Genomic DNA, 19,340 nt, shown 5'->3' on the forward strand with positions numbered 1-19,340 from the left:
TCGCGGTTGGTGTCAGCAGAGGGTGGTGTGTTGATGTTGATGTCAGCATGGAGGGAGTCGAGGATCAGCCTACAGGGACTTCCATTGGGATGACAGCTGATCCCGCCGTGGCGTAGATGACCATCGGGATCGGATCAACTGCAACGTGTGAGCCAAGTAGTGACAGGCGGGAGAAACGCCTGGTGCCTTCATCTGATGGTTGATTTCTAAGCTACATTGAACGATACAAAGTTAATGGCAGAAGGGAAACGAGCACGCGCATCTAACGTTACTGGATAGTGAACGTTCCCTTGCTGTCCGTTTTCAGTTGAGCCTTTTCAGCGACGCAGTCTAATCGCATTGAGGGCATTTGTGATCACACAGGTAAATTAAATCTTGTATTTAATCATGTATGAAGCTCGTCGTCTTGTAGTGGTTTTAATGGTAGCCTCGGTCACATACTGAACTCAAGATAAACCGCGAGTGGTTCAGTTATAACATTGTGTCTTCTGTTATACTGCTGTATTTTGCATAAATAGCGGTGCTGAGGGAATTTCATGGCATATATTTGTCCAGCATCGACTAGCATTCACATCTATTTACTTTTTTCCATTCTAAAACACGATTATCCGCTAGTTCTGTAGATTTCGATTCTTTGTAGTGATTCGAATCTTCTGAATTGATTCGTTCTGTTGCTCTTTCAACAGGTCTCACTGTCAGTGAGTCTCTTTTGTGATTTATAAGTGAGTCACTATTTGAATCTTCACTCAACCGATTCGTTAAAAGTCATTAATGATCAAAGAGCTGAGAGTGATACGCAAAACTTTGAGTAGTTCAGTTAAGGGGGCGTAGTAGATAGGAAGTCCATTCAGTGACATGGTTCAGTGAGCAAAATATACTAAAACAAAACAAAAGGAAACCCTTAAACCAGCTTTTAAACCACCTATTTTGCTGATCTAAGCTGGTTTAAGATTGTGGTCTCACAGCCAGGCCACGCTGAAGGTAAACTGGTTTTATGAGTCTTAGCTGGTTGACAATCCAGTCTCCTGACCAGCTGAAATAGCTAAAATCACCAATCAGACAAACCGGATCAAGCTTGGAGGCCAGCAAACCAGCTTAGACAAGAATGTGTTTTTAAGCAGGGGTGGGTGTACTTACATTTGCAGGATGTGGTGACTCTGTGGCAACTATAGTAAACCATAAAAATCCATATCAATCAAACTGAACAGTAACAGTATATGTTTTGAAGGACCACAAGCCAGTTGAAACAGCATGTAGGTTTGATGATCTTGTCACCTGTCAGATGTCAACTGTTGTCAGTTGTCTCTCTTGCTGCGGGAGACTTTGGGAAACTATTCATTTGCCTAAATCAAACTATGTGTGCTATTCATCAGCTCAGAATACACTTGTATAGGTGTTGGCCAGCTTAACGGTGCTGTATTTACCAAAAGATTAACGGAACGCTCTTATTTGTCTTTTTTGAAATCCGATGTAGTCAAACATTGTTGTGTTGTTTGTCATTCAGACCTCACTAATACAGTTAGCACCTGTGAAACCGGTTTTGGGCTTTTTCTTTAGAGCGTTCCGTAGACGATGATGTTAAAAATATGCACTAACAAGACAAGCAGGATACAAAACTGATGTAATTAATTTATTTTGAATTATTCTAAATATTCTGCCTCAGTTTTTTTTTTTTATTTCTCACCATTGACTTACTATGGGCCAGCATCATCAGATATAAAAATAAAGTTTCAATTATTTACTATTGTCTTTAAAAATAAGTGTTGACAAACAGTTATGTCAGTGAATAAATTAAGGCTACAGGATGGTTTAAAACTGATATTAAGCTAAATTTATTGAATTATTATCATTACAATACAGAAGCATAAAATAAAACATAAAGTCTTGTATTGTTGACAAAATAACCATATTTTTTATAAATTATTATTTTTTTAATTAAATGTTTTACCATTTTTTTTGGATTTGAAGCTGTTATTTGTTGTTATTATGGCATGCAAAATATTTAAAATATTATTACATACAGTACAAAAAATTGTGTATAACTTTATAAAAAGTTATATATATGATTAGAAATTAATATTATATATACAATTTTATATACATAAAATTTTAATTATAAAGAAAAATAAAATTATAAATAGAGAAAGAGAGCTCAGTGTATGAACAAGCTGTTTTACTGTTATATATTTGAATACAGTATATTTAAAATGCTCTATTAGTGTTGTAGAAAACTACGTGTAGACTACGTTCCTTGTTGCATGTGGAGGGTTTGAATTATTAATATAGACAGCAGTAGTATTCCCGGTCTATGCTTGTCATTTGAGCCTTTTTATGTTGGTACTATTAAGAAGTAGCTTGTATATGAAACATGACAGCAACTAATGCATTGATGCACTACAGCTGTCCTGTAAAACATCACCTGCCTCTCAGAATTGTATTTGTGATTTTACAGAGCCTGCTGTTGACCTGCATCCATTACCAGATGTCATTCTGATTAGATTCGCTGTAGAGTGCAGGTTATGTTCATAACATGTAGAGACGTCACTCCACTCCACTGTAGCCTAGAGAAAAGAAAGTTGGGAACATTCCTGGCATTCTTTTCCAGCCACAACTGACATTGGAAAAATTACATCTTAAATCATCAGGGAATAGAGACGTGTACTGTAATTGATATCAGTTTGTTTTATGTCATGTGCACCATTCAGATTCAGTAGATACTATTATTCGTGCAACAACTGATGGCTGCCATTTGTTTAGAACACCAGCTGTGTTCTTGGGACCTTGTGTTGCTCATATTGCACATGGGTCTAAATGACACCTCTCTTAATGAGTCAGTGATAACATATGACTTTGTGTTGTCTAAATGACAAATTAAGTCAAAATAGTATTATACTGTATGTGGTAAATTGTAAAGTTCTGTATTTTGGTCTCTAAAGAGTTGTTTCAGTATGCTAAACGAAATTTCATGATAAGTTTCCAGTTGCAGATTCTGTTGATTCATATGCATCATGCTGGAAACTTGGGTTTAAAAAATGGGTTTAAAATGCTATCATGATTAGATAATGTTTCATTTGTTATTTAAAAATATAACAAATAAAGTAAACATTAAAGTAATTGCAGAATATGCGAAAATTAATGGAAACAGTGCAGCATGTTTGTGCCCTCACAGTTCTCAAAAATAGGCTATATGGCATATGGGATATTTTTATATGTATAAAGAGTCAAATCATTAATCAAAATTGAATTGAATTTCATTGCAAATAGAATCAAATAATTCTGAATTTGCAAAATCGTTCTTGAGTCCAATCGAAAACCTACAGTATGACTCGTGAATAAATGCAGTCAAAATAAATTCCATTGTTGAATCAAGTTTATTTGAATCAAAGCAAAAACCTGTTAATTTGAATTTGAATTTGAATTAAATCCAATCTAATTAAGAAACAAATATAAATACTAATATAAGTACTATTGAATCAAATCAAAAACCTATTGAATTTTATTGCAAATAGAATCAAATAATTCTCAATTTGCAAAATCGTTCTGGAATCCAATCAAAAACCTATGAATCATGAGTAGAATTGAATCAAAATAAATTCCATTGTTAGTTGAATTAGACTGATTTTGAATCAGATCAGAAACCTGAATTGTGAATCACAATGAATCTCATTTAATCAGGAAATAGAATTGTTCTCTGTTTGCATAAAGCATTATTGAATCGAAAACCTGTAACTCAAACTGGGGTGTGTTTCCCAAAACCATTGTTAGCTAACTATGGTCATTAGTTCCATTGAACTCGATTGGTAATGACGGAACTTGCGACCATACTTGCTTTTGGGAAACGCATCCCAGAGCTGTTAGCCATTTACCCAAAGATTCACACACCTGTGGCCAACTAAACATCTTTTATACTTCTGAGTATTTTTTTTTCTGTCAAACGATGGCCCTAGTCACCATGTAAACTAATACTAACTTGTTTCAGATCCTTATTTCACTAATGCAAATTGCTCTGAACTTAAACAGTAACAGGAACCATCGCTGTCTAAAAAGGGGCTTCCTTGTGGTATTTTAGGTGTTTCACATTCTAATAGATAATTTGATAGTTTGGTCTTGTATTTCTTGAGTGTTCTGTGGAAAAACATTCCTCTTTGCAAATCATTTGATCTTCTTTAAGCCTCAGCGGTGGGCCGTAGTCCAGTAGCCTCATTAGATAGGATAGCCTAATTCTGTAGGAGATTGTTTTCTGCATAGCCTGTAAATAAAGAACAACCTCTCAAGTTTGTGTTTGTGGGGGGAGGTGTGAATGTGACATTTCAGAAAGTCCTGTCTCACACAGGCTTGCAACCCTCTTGGTCTCCACAGTAACCGTGTCCATCTGGGTTGTGCTTCTCAAGATAGTGTTTGTACAGGGAAAGTTCCCCATGCACGGTCTCTTGTGAACCTTGGATTTCCCCATAAAACTCCATTCGGACCTGCCAAAGATACACCTCCCATCCTCGTTTTTAAGAAGTCAGCCTAGAAACATTGCACCCAGAGAAAGTAATGGAATGAGGAAGTTTGGGTGCTCTGAGAAGTGAAGTGAAGTGAAGTCACATTTATTTATATAGCGCTTTAAACAAAACAGATTGTGTCAAAGCAACTGAACAGCATTAATTAGGAAAACAGTGTGTCAGTAATGCAAAATGACAGTTAAAGGCAGTTCATCATTGAATTCAGTGATCATGCAGCTCAGTTCAGTTTAAATAGTATCTGTGCAATCATTTGCAATCAAGTCAACGATATCACTGTAAATGAACTGTCCCCAGCTAAGCAAGCCAGAGGCGACAGCGGCAAGGAACAAAAAACTCCATTGGTGACAGAATGGAGAAAAAACCTTGGGAGAAACCAGGCTCAGTCGGGGGGCCAGTTCTCCTCTGGCCAGACGAAGCCAACAGTTCAATTCCAGGCTGCAGCAAAGTCAGATTGTGCAGAGGACTCAACTGTTTCCTGTGGTCTTGTCCCGGTGGTCGTCTGAGACAAGGTCTTTACAGGGGATCTGTATCTGGGGCTCATCTAGTTGTCCTGGTCTGTGCTGATATTCAGGGCTGTAGAGGTCCTTTCTAGGTGCTGATCCACCATCTGGGCTGGATACGTACTGGATCCGGGTGACTGCAGTGACCATCTGACCTGGATACAGACTGGATCTGGTGGCTACGGTGACCTCGGAAGAGAAACAGACTAATATTAGTGTAGATGCCATTCTTCTAACAATGTAGCAAGTACATCGGGTGTTATGGGAAGTGTTCCCGGTTCCAGTTTACCTAATTAACGCAGCCTTAAATTCCTTTAACGGATTTGGATATTAGAAGTGTATATGTGTTATGTGTAAGCAAGGTTAAAGAGATGGGTCTTTAAACTAGATTTAAACTGCAAGAGTGTGTCTGTCTCCCGAACAATGTTAGGTAGATTATTCCAGAGTTTAGGCGCTAAATAGGAAAAGGATCTGCCGTCCGCAGTTGAGTTTGATATTCTAGGTATTATCAAATTGCCTGAGTTTTGAGAACGCAGTGGACGTGGAGGACTATAATGCAATAAGAGCTCGTTCAAATACTGAGGTGGTAAACTACTCGGGGCTTTATAAGTAATAAGCAAGATTTTTTAATCTATACAATGTTTAATAGGGACCCAGTGCAGTGTTGAAAGAACCGGGCTAATATGGTCGTACTTCCTGGTTCTAGTAAGAACTCTATCTGCTGCATTTTGGACTAGCTGGAGTTTGTTTATTAAGCGTGCAGAACAACCACACAATAAAGCATTACAATAATCTAAGTAAGAGCCATGCGAGAGTGTTTAGAGACAGAGAAAGGTTTAGTTCTGCTGTCTTAAATTACTTAGAAGCAAAGGAGAAGCATTGTCATTTGACTTGCGTTCTTCAGTAGAACACAAAAGGAGAAATTCTGAAGACCGTGCTATTTGCTTTTAGTCTTTACCATGCATTTACATCAAATAGGGGACTGAAGCATTCAGATTTCGAAAATGGACTGTAAGTGTATTAAAAAAATTGTCCATTGAAGTTCTCCTTAGTGGGCTATTAACCACTGTGAAAAAATCGCTTAGTCTGTGTGTTCAACTCGAGGAGAACCAAATCAGATTCAAAACAAATAATTCAGACTGGTTTTGTAAACTATATCACCCATTTTCATTGAAAAGATCTGACAAATTTTTTTTTTGTTAATTAATAGGATAGTGCTACTTCGATTATGTCAAAGTTTTCTGAATTAAAACTTAAATTATGTTTGTTCATGCACAAAGCTTTTGTATGATGTCAGAAGAATGTACAGTACAGGTGTCTTATGGACCAACTTTATGATATTTTTATGGTGCTTTTGTGTCCTTTTTGATGCTTGAAAGCATCATTCCTGTTCATTGTAATTGTATGGAAAAGAGCAGTCTTAAGGGCAGTTTTAACCGGGACGAATATCGGCGCGCGTTATTCGCCAGCGTTTTTCAACGCGTTTTTTGTGTTCACACCCAAGCGATTTTTTGAGCGAGTGAACATGCAAATTCATTCCCTGACATTAGATGGCGCTTAATGTAAAACAGAAATACTAGAAATACTAGTTCTCTTTTATCAAGATTTTTGTAAACTGTCGCGTTTGTCATATGTTCTTTGTGTTTCCGACACCAACGAGACCAGCAACTCTACATTAATGTGCCTTGCATCTTCTTCGTCTTTTTCTCTTCCCGGCAGTGTAGAAGCTACTTGGCGTATATCTTCTTCGCCGTTAGGTATGTGTGCTCAGCAAGACAGTTTTGTGTGTTTGAGCGCCCCCAAGTTGTGTTTTACTGTAACTTCAGAAGCTCCAGACACGTGTGCAAAAGCGCCATTCTCATTGGTCGTATAGTTTTTGACGCGGCGCGTCAAACAAAAAAAAACGAACCCGAGGCGTTTTTTAAAAAATGACGCTTTTTACGCGTGGCGTTTTTCGCGTCGGTGTGCACAGCACATTGGCGCCCTTTGTTTAGTCACGAGGCGTTAAACGTCGTTGAATATCGCGCGCGAAATTCGTCCCGGTGTGAACAGGCCTTATCTTTCCTGTTCATTGTAATTGTATGGAAAAGAGCAGTCTTAAATGATGTCATTATTTAGGGTTACGGGTTTTGATAATGTCTTCGCCTTCTTACATTGCGTCTCATAATCATGTGAGTATGAGTTTGTGTCAAGCTTAACAAATTGATAAATTGATGTTTTAGTGTCTCAAAAGCCTTGTATGTTTTACTTTTAGTAGGTATTGTTATACAAAAACTCTTTCTGTTAAGTAATTGACTGACAGGCAGGTTTTGCACATAGCCCACATCCTGTAATAGATTTCCTCTTTCATTGGAGTTGTATTAGCCTTATTGCTTCTTGTTGTTATTGCATGATTACTTCCCACAACCCTGATCCTTTCAAAATCTACTGCATTTTCTACCATGCTGAGACAGTTTGAGCTAATCTAGAATGATCCTCATTTAGGGCTGTTTTGAAATGAATGCATTTAAATGCATGCAACACACACGTGCCTGACAGTGGGCACACACAATGCCAGTGCTGTAAACACCCAACAGTAATATAAAAAGCAGCAGACCTGTGCCACAATATGGAAGCTTCCAGTCCTGAATGTGTGTTGCAGTAGCAGAAAGAGGCAGGGCACAACCCACCTCCCCATATATCTCCCCCCATTGTTGGCATGAAATCGGACCTGTTTAATAAATGAAAGCAGGCGGTCAGTAGATCGGGTTCCAGAGAGGGAACACTGCAGGAGAACCGGAAAAAGAGGAAAGGGATGGTTTGATTTTTTATTTTAGTGTATTGTATTGGGTGAGGGGTGGGGTGAGGGGTTGGGGTGTGTCCAGGGAAGGATGTTTTTACTTAGACTCCATCCAGGGTTGGATCACAGCTACTTTTGACAGTGAATCATACAGAAAGAGAAAGGACAGAGACGTACATGCTTTATCCGAGTTTGGAAAGGGATAATGTTTATTCCTGTACACCAGGACAGAGACAGATATGTGGGTGGGTTTTAGTTTGGAGTTTGAAACTGTGCCCTGACTATGATTCACAATTCATTATTCCATGTTATTCTGAAGTAGGGTTTTCCAAACTGGAGTTTGCAAACCCTTTGGGTTCATGAGGGAACTGCAGGGGATTTGTGAGTTAATGAAAATAATTAGTCAAATCATAAAATATTAAAATAAATTAATGAATTAAAATGAATTAAAATAAATAATTCTAAAATAAATCAATGAAAATAAAACAATAAATATTCTTAAAGTTTAAATATTTTATTTATTAACCTGCATGTAATGTGACCATTAATTGTCATCAGAGATTTTTTTTATTTTTTTCAAATTATTAAAATATTAAGTAAATTTCATGGGAAAATATTTTATGTCAATTGTTCAGCCTACAAAAAGAGTAAATATATCCATATATCTCCATGTATATGCAACTTTGGACTATAAACCCTTATTGATGCTGTTCAGTGAATTTATTTGAAAACAAATAAACCGCTGCAGACGTGACTGAATAGGAATTCATTGTGAATTTCTATACTAAAAATGACTTATACAGATTTATTATTTTGCACTCCTGTCATAAATTATTAAGTATTGTCACTGTAACAATGTTTTATCAAAACAGTGGTCAAATATCGAAGATAGAATCTTTAAAGTTTCTTCTGATGCACAGTTTCTCCAGATCAAGTAAGAGATTATGTTTAACGTGCTGTTAAAGTGAAACAACAATAATCTGGGGCCGTTGCCGAGAATTTTAATAATTTTTCATATTATTAAAATATTAAGTAAATTTCAGCTTGTTGTTCAGCTTACAAAAAGTTTGGGATTCCCTATTCTGAAGGTTATTAAAGTCTTTGGAATCTTAAATCAAACATCCCTCTATATTTCAACTGAAGTCATCATTTTGGAAAGTTTAGTGTTTCATGTCTCTATGTTTCAATTAATTTTATGAATCTTGCTTATTTTTTAATATTTGTATTCTATTTTTTAAGGTGGTGTATCTTTACGGGTTACATAATAATAAGAGTTTTTGTTTTGGATTTGAATTATTTCGTTTTGTAGTCATTTTAAGATTTCTGTAGATATATTCATCATGTCTGCAAGGAAAATATTCGGTGGAAAATATGTTTCGGTGCATTTTTGTGGAACGCTCCTATTCAAAGACCGAGACGGCAAGCGCATCCTATTTGCTTTCTTTATTTTAAAAAAGCACAATGTTTTCTTGATATTGTGAGTGCACACAAATAAAAATAGACCCTTTACAGTTCCGAACGATGTATTATTCTTACCTTTAAGAGCAAATATAACTGCAAATTTAACTTTTTCCACTGATGTCCTGAAGCTCGCTTCAGCTTCCACTCTCCACACACAAACGATTGGATATGCTCCTAATAGCGCACATTTATCTAGGTTAAATGTTTAAACTAACATTGTGATATGCTTTAAGTATTTTATATCTATAGATTTAATTTTCGGCAAGTCGTAATTACAACATCTTATGACATTGTCTCATATGATGCTCATAAATTTCTTCATATTGCATTAGCATTTGATAACACCAAATTAGATAAAGAATAAAAATTGCACTACGAAAGATCTCCATGATTAGCCTGTTTTTGCATTTCCTGTTTTTTCCTGCTTGAGAATTTCTGTCCAATGAATGGATGATCTTGCACACGTGTGGTTTTGGTTACAATTTCTGGTTCACTTGCAAAAAAAGGCAGTGTGAAAGCGAACCGCGCCAAAAAAAAAAAAAAAAAAAATCAACATTGTATTTGGTCCGGACCAGAGCATGTTAAATACAAATTCAGTCACATTAAAAACATTTTTAGCCTTGCATTGGAGTTGGTCCGCTTTCAGACAATGAAACTATGCAAATAATTAATTAAATAAATTAGCACGATATGTATCGGCAATCTCACAGGCTGACGATATGACAATATGAAAATTGAGCATTTCGCCCAACACTATAACCAACATTATTCATTGGAATAATCATTGTACATAGTAAGTTTTTCTCAATGAATATCCAGTTTCAGTATGAAATACCCTAAAAACCTTAGCATGAAAGTAAAATTTGAAACATCATGTCATTATTAATATTCAGTTTTGTGGAGCAGGATTTTGGAACAGTGAGATTTAACTCTGATGTCTTGTCTTGTTGGGGTCCCAGGTGGTTGGGAGAAAAACCTTATCATGGAAAAAAAGGTTTTCTGCCAACAATTTATACCGAAGTCAGCTTATTCAGAGATGAGCAGCAAAGAGAAATACATTGTATTAGTAGTTGTGATCTAGTGTGAGGGTTGCACGTGACCTGCACAAACATAGATAAACAACAGCGATGTTACGTCACATTAATCCTCAATACTGAATCTTTCGTCTGATGCACAGTTGCTTCTTTGTCTTAATGCCAGCTGTTTGCGTGTGTGTGTGAGAGAGTGTGTGACCCCTTTGAAAGACTGCAGAGTGAGTGTTTACAAAGCTGTCTGTCGTTATACCACCACTGTCACTCCAGTGCCAAGTGTCTCATTCACACACAAATAAAGAGACCCTCTCTTTCTTTCACTAGTTTGCTTTATTCATTCATCTTTATTTATTAGCCCGTGATTTGCTCATCATTTCTGTTTCATGTTTTCGATGACCTTAAAATTCAAATGAACTTTTCCTAGCATTGACATTTGATTGTGTCATTAAAACAGTTTCAGCATTGATTCAGCAGGCCATGGTTTCTTATTATTCATGGTTTTAGAATTAGAATGAGCTTTTATTGGGGAGATGGACTGAATGGACTGCTGTAGGAAAGTGGAGTTTTGTTTGTTAGTTTTTTTCATCGTATCAGTCAGTATTGAATATTTAATTGTGCATAAAATAAGAGAGTCTCATAAGAGAAGATTTTTGTCTGACTAACTGCTCAAATATCAGTTGTGTTTTATAACAGAATGCATGTAGCAAAGATAAACATGCAACGATTGAGTAAGTATTATTGGATTCAGCTGAATTCTGTTGAACAGATTTTCTTTGGAATTGTTGGATAACAAATGAATTTATGAGAAATTATTGAACTTAAGGGTCCATTCAAATTTTAGTGAACACTTAACAGACTTGTTGTTCTCTCGTAATCCAGTGCAAGCCTTTATTTTGTTTGTGTTTGAGGTGTGTGCCAGCAGAAACCTTGCTTCCTTCTCCTGCCTGGACAACAAGTGATCTTTACTAGAGTACTAATCTGGCTTAGTGACCTCCTCACCTTGCAGTAGGACCATATGTCTGCTTGTTTCTGTATTACTGAATGCTCTGTGTGACAGTGGCACATGAAGGAGAGTGTCTTTCAGTCTTGACTTCTGATCACAGATAAAAAAAATGTCATATTTAACCAAACCTGAAATTATGAATACAAGATAGAGATGTTCTCATCTTCATTAAATGGTCTGTAAGCATAATGGCGATTTCGCTGTATGCAATATTTGCAATTTGAGCTTCAGATACACTTGAACATGTCCTGTTTCTGCACTAATTCCTGAAAATGGGTGGGGTGACTTAAGTATGACGTTCTGCTTCAACCTCAACTAGTTAGCACCAAATAGAATGTAAAAGGAACTGAGTTAGACAAACTGAGAGAAATCAAGAAGCGACACATTGCTTATGGATTTAGAAAGCCTTTCCAGCTATTTCTTTTCCCGTAATATACTGTAACTAATGCATAAATACAAATATTTGTATACAAATATACAATTTTATAATAATTCTGAAATTATAATAAAATTTTAAATATATTTTAAATATTTTAAATATATTTTTAATACATCATTTTATTATATATTTACTATTAATTAATATTATTAAAATATACAGTGAAATAGTTTACTAGTGAATGTTTTGATTAAACTGGAAATTCAAGACATGATTATTTTTGCGTATTGGATATGTGAAACAGCTGTGTCATAAAATCTCACAATAATCTTGGAGAATTGTTAAATGTCTAGCTGCAGGTAGACTATAAGGACATGGCAGTTCTCTGTCTGATGTTCAGACATGATGACTCACATGAACTGACTCATCAGCTGGAAATATCCAGCACTCATTGAATCTTGCTCCGGGATCTCTTTTTTTCCCTCCTCAATAAAGGAAAAAGACGTACTGTTACTCATCCACTCTTACACACACGGCCACAGTTTCTGTGGCTTTGCCCTCATGTCTAAACATGTTCATGTTGGTTCTTCTTTCATTGACAGCAACTTATTTAGTCTGGCGCGCAGAGAGTGTGCAGATGACTGGAATCCATTTCTGAGTCAACAAGTCTCTAATTTTCCATTGTTTAAGAGGGTGTTGATCAGAACAGCAGATCAGGACATAGGGAAGAATGCAAAATGCCTGAAATGATTTTACCCAGTTAGTGTTCTGGTTTCACTTATTTCCTCTTGTCAATGCAAAAAAATACTCTGAATCTTTTAAAGAAACAATATATGCATGTGTGTTTGATCCAACAGTTTTTAACTGATTATAATGGTTATTTAAACCCCCTCAGTAATGTTAAGGGTACATTTAAGGTTCACCCTCTCTCGTGAGGCTTAAAGCTTTGATACTTCCTCGTATTCTTGAGTTACGTCAGTGCATTCTTTCTGTAACTGACACATTGGCTGTGTCCAAAATCGAAAGCAGCCGCCTGTCTACCTAGTCTGTCAGTCACTTAATAGGCAGCATTTTAAGCCCCTTTTAAGATTTTAGACTTATTTGCATTTTAGACTGGTTTGGTGTTGTCAAACGATTAATCACGATTAATCGCATCCAAAATAAAAGTTTTTGTTTACATCATATATGTGTGTGTACTGTGTATATTTATTATGTATATATAAATACACACACATGCATGTATATATTTAAAAAAAAAATGTATATTTTTATATTAAATATTTTTTTTTATATTTTTTTTTATATAATTTTAATTATATATATATGTATATATTTTTGTTATTTTTTTTGATATATACTGTACGAGTGTGTATATACACATAATAAATATACACAGTACACACATATATATTATGTAAACAAAAACTTATTTTGGATGTGATTAATCGCGATTAATCGTTTGACAGCACTAGACTGGTTAAGCATCTGTTTAATAATTTATTTAATCTCCACTTTCATTTAGAGACGATAAAAAATATGAAAACTAGTATGGAACTGATATATCATGATCACATGAGAGATTTTTTCTTTTATGTAATGTATTTTTGGTTTTGAATTTTTTGATTTTTACAATTTTTTTAACCTTAAACGACATCTTTTAATAGTTTGTAGACGTTTTATAATGATGTAGTTTTTTTTAATAATTATATTCTATTTAATGTTTTTCATGTCTTGTATTTATTATGCATTTTTCATACTGTGCATTAGAATTTAATAATTCATATATTCAGCAATTGAATTAACACTACCGTTTTAAAAGTTTTTTTTTATTTGAAAGCAGTTTTTGCTTTTATTTAGCAAGCATGTTTTAAATGTATCAAAAGTGACAAAAAATACATAATTTTACAATAAATATCTATTATAAATAAATGCATTTTTTATACTTTTTGTCATGCATTAAATAATAATTTTTGAAGGATCATGTGACTCTTAAGACTAGATGAATAACAGAAATGAATGTTTTTTAAATATATTAAATGGTAAAACATTTGTTTAAAATTGTAATATTCTTTTTCAAAATGTTACTGTTTTACTGTGTTTTGATCAAATAAATGCAGCCTTGGTGAGGATAATGTTTCACAAACATTTAAAAATCTTACAGAACCCAAACCTTTGAATGGCAGTGTATGTTTACAGAGATTAAATTAAGTTTTTATTTTTTACTTAATAATAAAAAAATCTATAGCTATTGGAAGTTGGCACAATACTGTCAACCTGACAGAGTGCAGGGGAAAAAAGGGTGTCTGTGTTGCTGCCTGAATAAAAAGTTTATTTTTTTTTTTATTTTTTTTTACCCCCAAATTCTTTGCAGATGTACATGAGTGGATTTCGCTTCTTTGACTCAAAACATGAATACTCTCTCTGCCACAGGGGAAGAGTAGTGGTGTGGGTTAACTCTAGGCTTTTGTATACACTTTTTTTCTGCATTACAACAGAAAGATGCTTTACATTTCTGGTCTGTGGTGTTCCTAGTCATATAAACGCACAGCTTAACCCTTTGCACATTTTTATATTTATTTATATTTTAAAAGTTTCAGTTTAATTCATTGAGTCAATCTTTTTTTAATTGACTTAAAGTTAGAATCTATCATGGCGGAGCGTATCGGTTACTCAGGAAAAAGGTAGATTGGATTTTGAGTTTCTGTATTTTGCCTTCTACTTCTTTTATCACACACTGACTCGAACGCAGTCATCTGTGTGCAACATAAAGACAAAATGTCACTTTCAGACTTTCACCTGGCAACAACACGAGTCCTGCTGTGACCCCCGTCACCTTTCAGTCGGGTCACCTGTTACCCCTCACCCCGACACATGAGAGGTCTCGAGAGAGACACACACACTCTCTCTCTCTCTCTCACACACACACAGCAGACAGAGAGTTCTTTGAGCTTCTGAAACATGTGCGTTTCAGCTCTTATTTCCTCTCTTTATATTTCTCTTTCTCTCTTGTATTCACTCTCACAGTGGTACTTAATCCTCCTTTCAGTTGGGATTGGCTTCATTAGTGTGCTAGAGCAATCTCCATTTGTTTATCATAGAGGAGGACTGTAATAAATTCTGGCAGAAACAGGCTTTCCTATAAATATTTTCATATGAATTCACATTGTTTCAGACTCACAAACACTTGTATGCACGCAGAACTTTATGACTCATCATTGTCTATTAACTTTGGACCGCACAGTCTCCCAATCAAGGCCTCCACCCCATTATTGCTCTCATGTGAATGATGAGGGAGAGAGCTGATTTAGAGGGAGTATATACACATCTCAGCTTGTTGAAGAAATGTTGTCCAAGAAAGAGGTGAAATCAGTCGGCCTGTTTCTTCACCATCTAAGTTATACACATTTATTTAGCCAGTCTCATTAACAGAGAATTGCTCTGTACCATTGTGATTGGGTTGAGCGATTTGAGTTCTGAATTATGTAAACCAACTATTACTTGTGTTACGTTTATGCCATCGGTTCTATTCGCATACACATAGAGTTGCTTTTGAATGAGTAGTCTCTTATGCTCACAAAAGTTTAATGTTTTGTTTGTTCAAAAAAAAACCTATTATTGTGAAATATGTCATTAATCCAGTCTTTAATGCCACATGATCCTAACAGCTGTGCTGCTTAGTATTTTTGTAGAAACTGAATTTTTTCAGGATTCTTTGATGAATCAAACATTTAAAAGAACAGCATTTATTTACTAGTTAAGTTTTTATGTAACATTCTAAATGTATTTACTGTCATTTTGTAATTAATTATTGCTAAATAAATTTTTTATTTTTTTTTGGTAACACTTTATTTTAAGTTCTCTTTGTTACATGTACTTACTGTTATAATTACAGTTAATTATGCATAATTACATGCAAGTAACCCTAAGCCAAACCCTAATCTTGAACATAACCATTTAGTAAGTATAATTACACTGAAACAAGGACACCTTAAAATAAAGTGTAACCATATTTAAAAAAAAAAAAAAAAATTTTTTTGAATTGTTTTTGTGTGTTTGTTTGTTTTTGGTAAAATAAGAAAACTGAAGTAAATGTGCGACTTTAACTAAATCTTGACTTAAAAACGACTGTATATTGTAACACAAAAAATATATTTGAATGAACACTGTTTATTTTAACTTTTTATTTATCATTCTAAAAAAAATTCCCACTTGTCCCGAAAAACATTAAGCAACAGGACTGTTTCCAACATTGATAATAAATCGGCATATTAGAAGATTTCTGAAGGATCATGTGACACTGAAGACTGGAGTAATGATGCTGAAAATTCAGCTTTGCTTCACAGGAATACATTATATTTTAAAGTATATATTCAAATAGAAAACTTTTATTTTAAATTGCAATAATATTTCATTATTATTATTAATAATAAAATTCCTAATCATTATTAATAATATTAATATTATTTTGTAAAATAATATTCAGTATTTTTGATCAAAAAGATACAGCCTTGCAGATTGAGGATAAGAAACTTCTTTAAAAAAAACTTTACTGATCCCAAACTTTTGAGCAGCAGTGTATATGCTTTGCTTCAGATACTTAATTTTTTTTAAAATGTATGTTGCTAAAATAGTAAATAAATTTAAAACAAAATTCAGGGCCATTTGACTGGATCAGAAAAAAAAAATCTTTTCACAAAAATAGATTGCATGGTATTCCCTGGATACTAATAAATGCAGATTCTGACGTCCTCAGGTTTTGAGCTCATCACTTCAGTATGTGTAATGAGAACAGCATTACAAAGATCTTTAACAGGAAAGGTCATCTAACTGACAAATACACTGGGAAACTAATGAAAATATGTTTGTTGTATAGGCCTAGGTGTCATGTTTAATCCATCTCCCTTTTGCTTGTGATGCTCAGGTGATGAGTGAACATGGAGGCTGGATCTGTGGTGCGTGCTGTGTTTGAGTTCCTTCCCAGTGTCTCTGAAGAACTCCCACTGTTCACTGGAGATGTCATTGAAGTGCTTAGCGTTGTTGATGAATTTTGGCTGCTCGGAATTAAAGATGGAGTCACAGGTAAAGTCGTGTGAGGATTCACATTACATTGTCTATCTGTGATATTGGTTATGATATCTTTTCATTCTTTATGCCTTCAGGCCAGTTTCCCAGCACTTTTGTGGAACCTGTTACAATCCCAAGCACCAAGACAGGAGAGAATCTGTATGTGTGCATCAGTGACTTTAACTCTGTGGATGCTGGAAACTTACCACTAAAGAGAGGTACATACATTATGCTCCTAGTTATTAAACATGCATCACATTTATCCAGGTTCATTAAAGGTTAATATTACTGCAACAAAGAGAAAATGTTAAAAAGGATTAATTATGCTGATGCATAATACAATTTTCATGTTATTCCAAACCTGTATGACTTTCTTTATTCGTGTAACAAAAAGCAGTATAAAAACAAAGCAGAAAAGTTTGCATTTCAAAAAGCTATCGTATGGTATCCAGAAGACATTTGTGTTTCACGCAAGAAAGAAAATCATGCAGGTTTGGAACATGAGAGTGATTTATAAATTATGACAGAATTTTTCATTTTGAACCAGATGTTGCTCAAACATAAAGATGTCTAATCTATACACAATGTTAAAATTTTCGATAGGTGATGAGTTAAATCTCTTTGTACTGCCATTTTCTCTTTCCATCAGCATAAATCCTGCTTGCTCAGAGTGACGTATATGAGAGGTATATTTCATTTTATACAGTAGACAGTAGAGCTCTAGATCGTAGATCACCTTTACTGTAGCAACAGAAACAGAAAAAGCACACTTTAAAAGTTTTTAGATTTAGAGGTTTATTGCTAATCAAAAATGAAAGTTCTGGGTCATCAATTATATTTATTCCTGATGTGTCCAGTCTATTTTGGTCTACATATGGTCAATATATATATATCATCATAGTTTCCAGAAGCGCTGATCCCAAGTCACCACTAGAGGTCACTAGTTGTGTGTTTATATTGTGTAGAATAAGTATATTTTTGTATTACTTATCTGTTATTTCTATCTGTTTGGCAATGTTTTTTCTTCTTTTCATTGCTTACTTTGGAAAATGTTTCTTTGTGTTTAATGTTTTGTATGTTACATGTCTGTTTATATTGTATATTGCTTTAGATGTTCGTAGTAGTCAGTACCGATCTAATGTGGAAACTGTGATTTGTCCAGCACACAGTTCATTATTTTTATTTGAAAACACAACTGGATGAATTTAGTTTCCCCTATCATGTCAGTGGGGATCATATACGCTGTTCTAGTTTATGAGTTGAACACAATGGTAGGCGGAGCGTGTCTGTGTGGAATGTGGCCCTTGTGACCCTAATGGACATTCTGGCTCCTGTTGATGTGTGTGTGTGTGTGTGTGTGTGTGTGTGTGTGTGATGGACATTCTGGCTCCTGTTGATGTGTGTGTGTGTGTGTGTGTGTGTGTGTGTTTGCTAAGTGAAACTGACCACACCAGTGACTTTACTGCCTTGCAAACTGACTTGAGGTCAGAGGTGAACTTCACACAGCTCTAATGCTATTTGCAAGGACAGCATAAAGAAATAAATTTTGTCTTTTGCCCTGGCTGTGAATATATGTGTCAACACAACTACTCACCTGCTAGTTTAATTTTTATTTAAAATTAATGCATTTAGCAGATTCCTTAGCATGGATGCCATTTGGAACAATATGCTAATTATACAAATAAGTTTTATCTAACACAAATAAAACTAATACAGCTAATACAAAACATAATCCACCTTAATCCTTATATAAATAAGTCAACAGATTTTCTTAATGATCATTTTAAGATTCACAGAAGTCCTGATGTTCTCATATGTAGAGGAAGTTGTTTACACTATTTGGGTGTGAGAAAAGTAAAATGCGTAGTTCTGCTGGAGGGACTATTCAGTGAGGGTGACGAAGGGCACTGTGGTTGTCAGTCAAAGGGGACGGTTCAATTGTTGGTCTGTGAATGCATGCAGGTGGTCATTTTTTGCATCTTGCTCTTTTTTTTAAAGGGTCTGGTGTCAATAACATTGAATTGTATGAATAGCGTAATCAGACTTGTTTTCAGAAAATGTGTCTTTAAAGATATAGTTCACCCAAAAATGATTGTGTCATTCCAAACCTGTATGAGCTTCTTTTATGTTGAACACAAAAGAAGATATTTTGAAGAAAGCTGGTAATCAAACATTTGATGGTCCCCATTGACTTCCATAGTATTTCTATACCTACTTTAGAAGTCAGTGGGGACCAGCAACTGTTTGGTTTTTCAAAATATCTTCTTTTGTGTTCAACATATAAAGAAACATACAGGTAATGAATGACATGAGGGTGAGTAAATTCAAGTTTATTTTTTTTTTATTTGTATAGTGCTTTTTACGATACAGATCATTGCAAAGCAACTAAATGATGACAAAATTTTAATTTTGGGGTGAAATAGTATTCCTTTAATCACTGCACTGGAAGTACTTGTTTTTAAGTATTAACAAGTTAAAATATGCACATGCTATAAGAAAAATACACTTATTTTAATACTAAGAATTAATTATCTTGTTTATCTAGCCATTATCTCTTTTTAAATGTTTTTTATTAATTTACTTATTTTGATTTAGCCAACTGAACTGAACTGAAA

The 19,340-nt window shown here is 34.8% G+C and overlaps 1 protein-coding gene across 4 annotated transcripts in view; it reads left to right on the forward strand.

Annotated features, from left to right (window-relative positions):
• Positions 1-19,340, forward strand: part of LOC109094706 (dynamin binding protein) — a 48,614-nt gene continuing 29,274 nt past the window's right edge. For 2 of the 4 annotated variants that reach the window (XM_042735793.1, XM_042735795.1), the window contains exons 1-3: positions 1-363; positions 16,583-16,740; positions 16,821-16,943. In XM_042735793.1, the coding sequence (XP_042591727.1) occupies positions 16,596-16,740; positions 16,821-16,943 (268 nt within the window). In that variant the 5' untranslated portion in view covers positions 1-363; positions 16,583-16,595. Of the gene's footprint in view, positions 364-16,582; positions 16,741-16,820; positions 16,944-17,374; positions 17,412-19,340 lie in introns of those variants that run through there. The other 2 variants (XM_042735794.1, XM_042735796.1) reach the window with 2 other exon arrangements.

Source organism: Cyprinus carpio, chromosome B12 (genome assembly GCF_018340385.1).
Source record: "Cyprinus carpio isolate SPL01 chromosome B12, ASM1834038v1, whole genome shotgun sequence".
Lineage (NCBI taxonomy): Eukaryota > Metazoa > Chordata > Actinopteri > Cypriniformes > Cyprinidae > Cyprinus > Cyprinus carpio.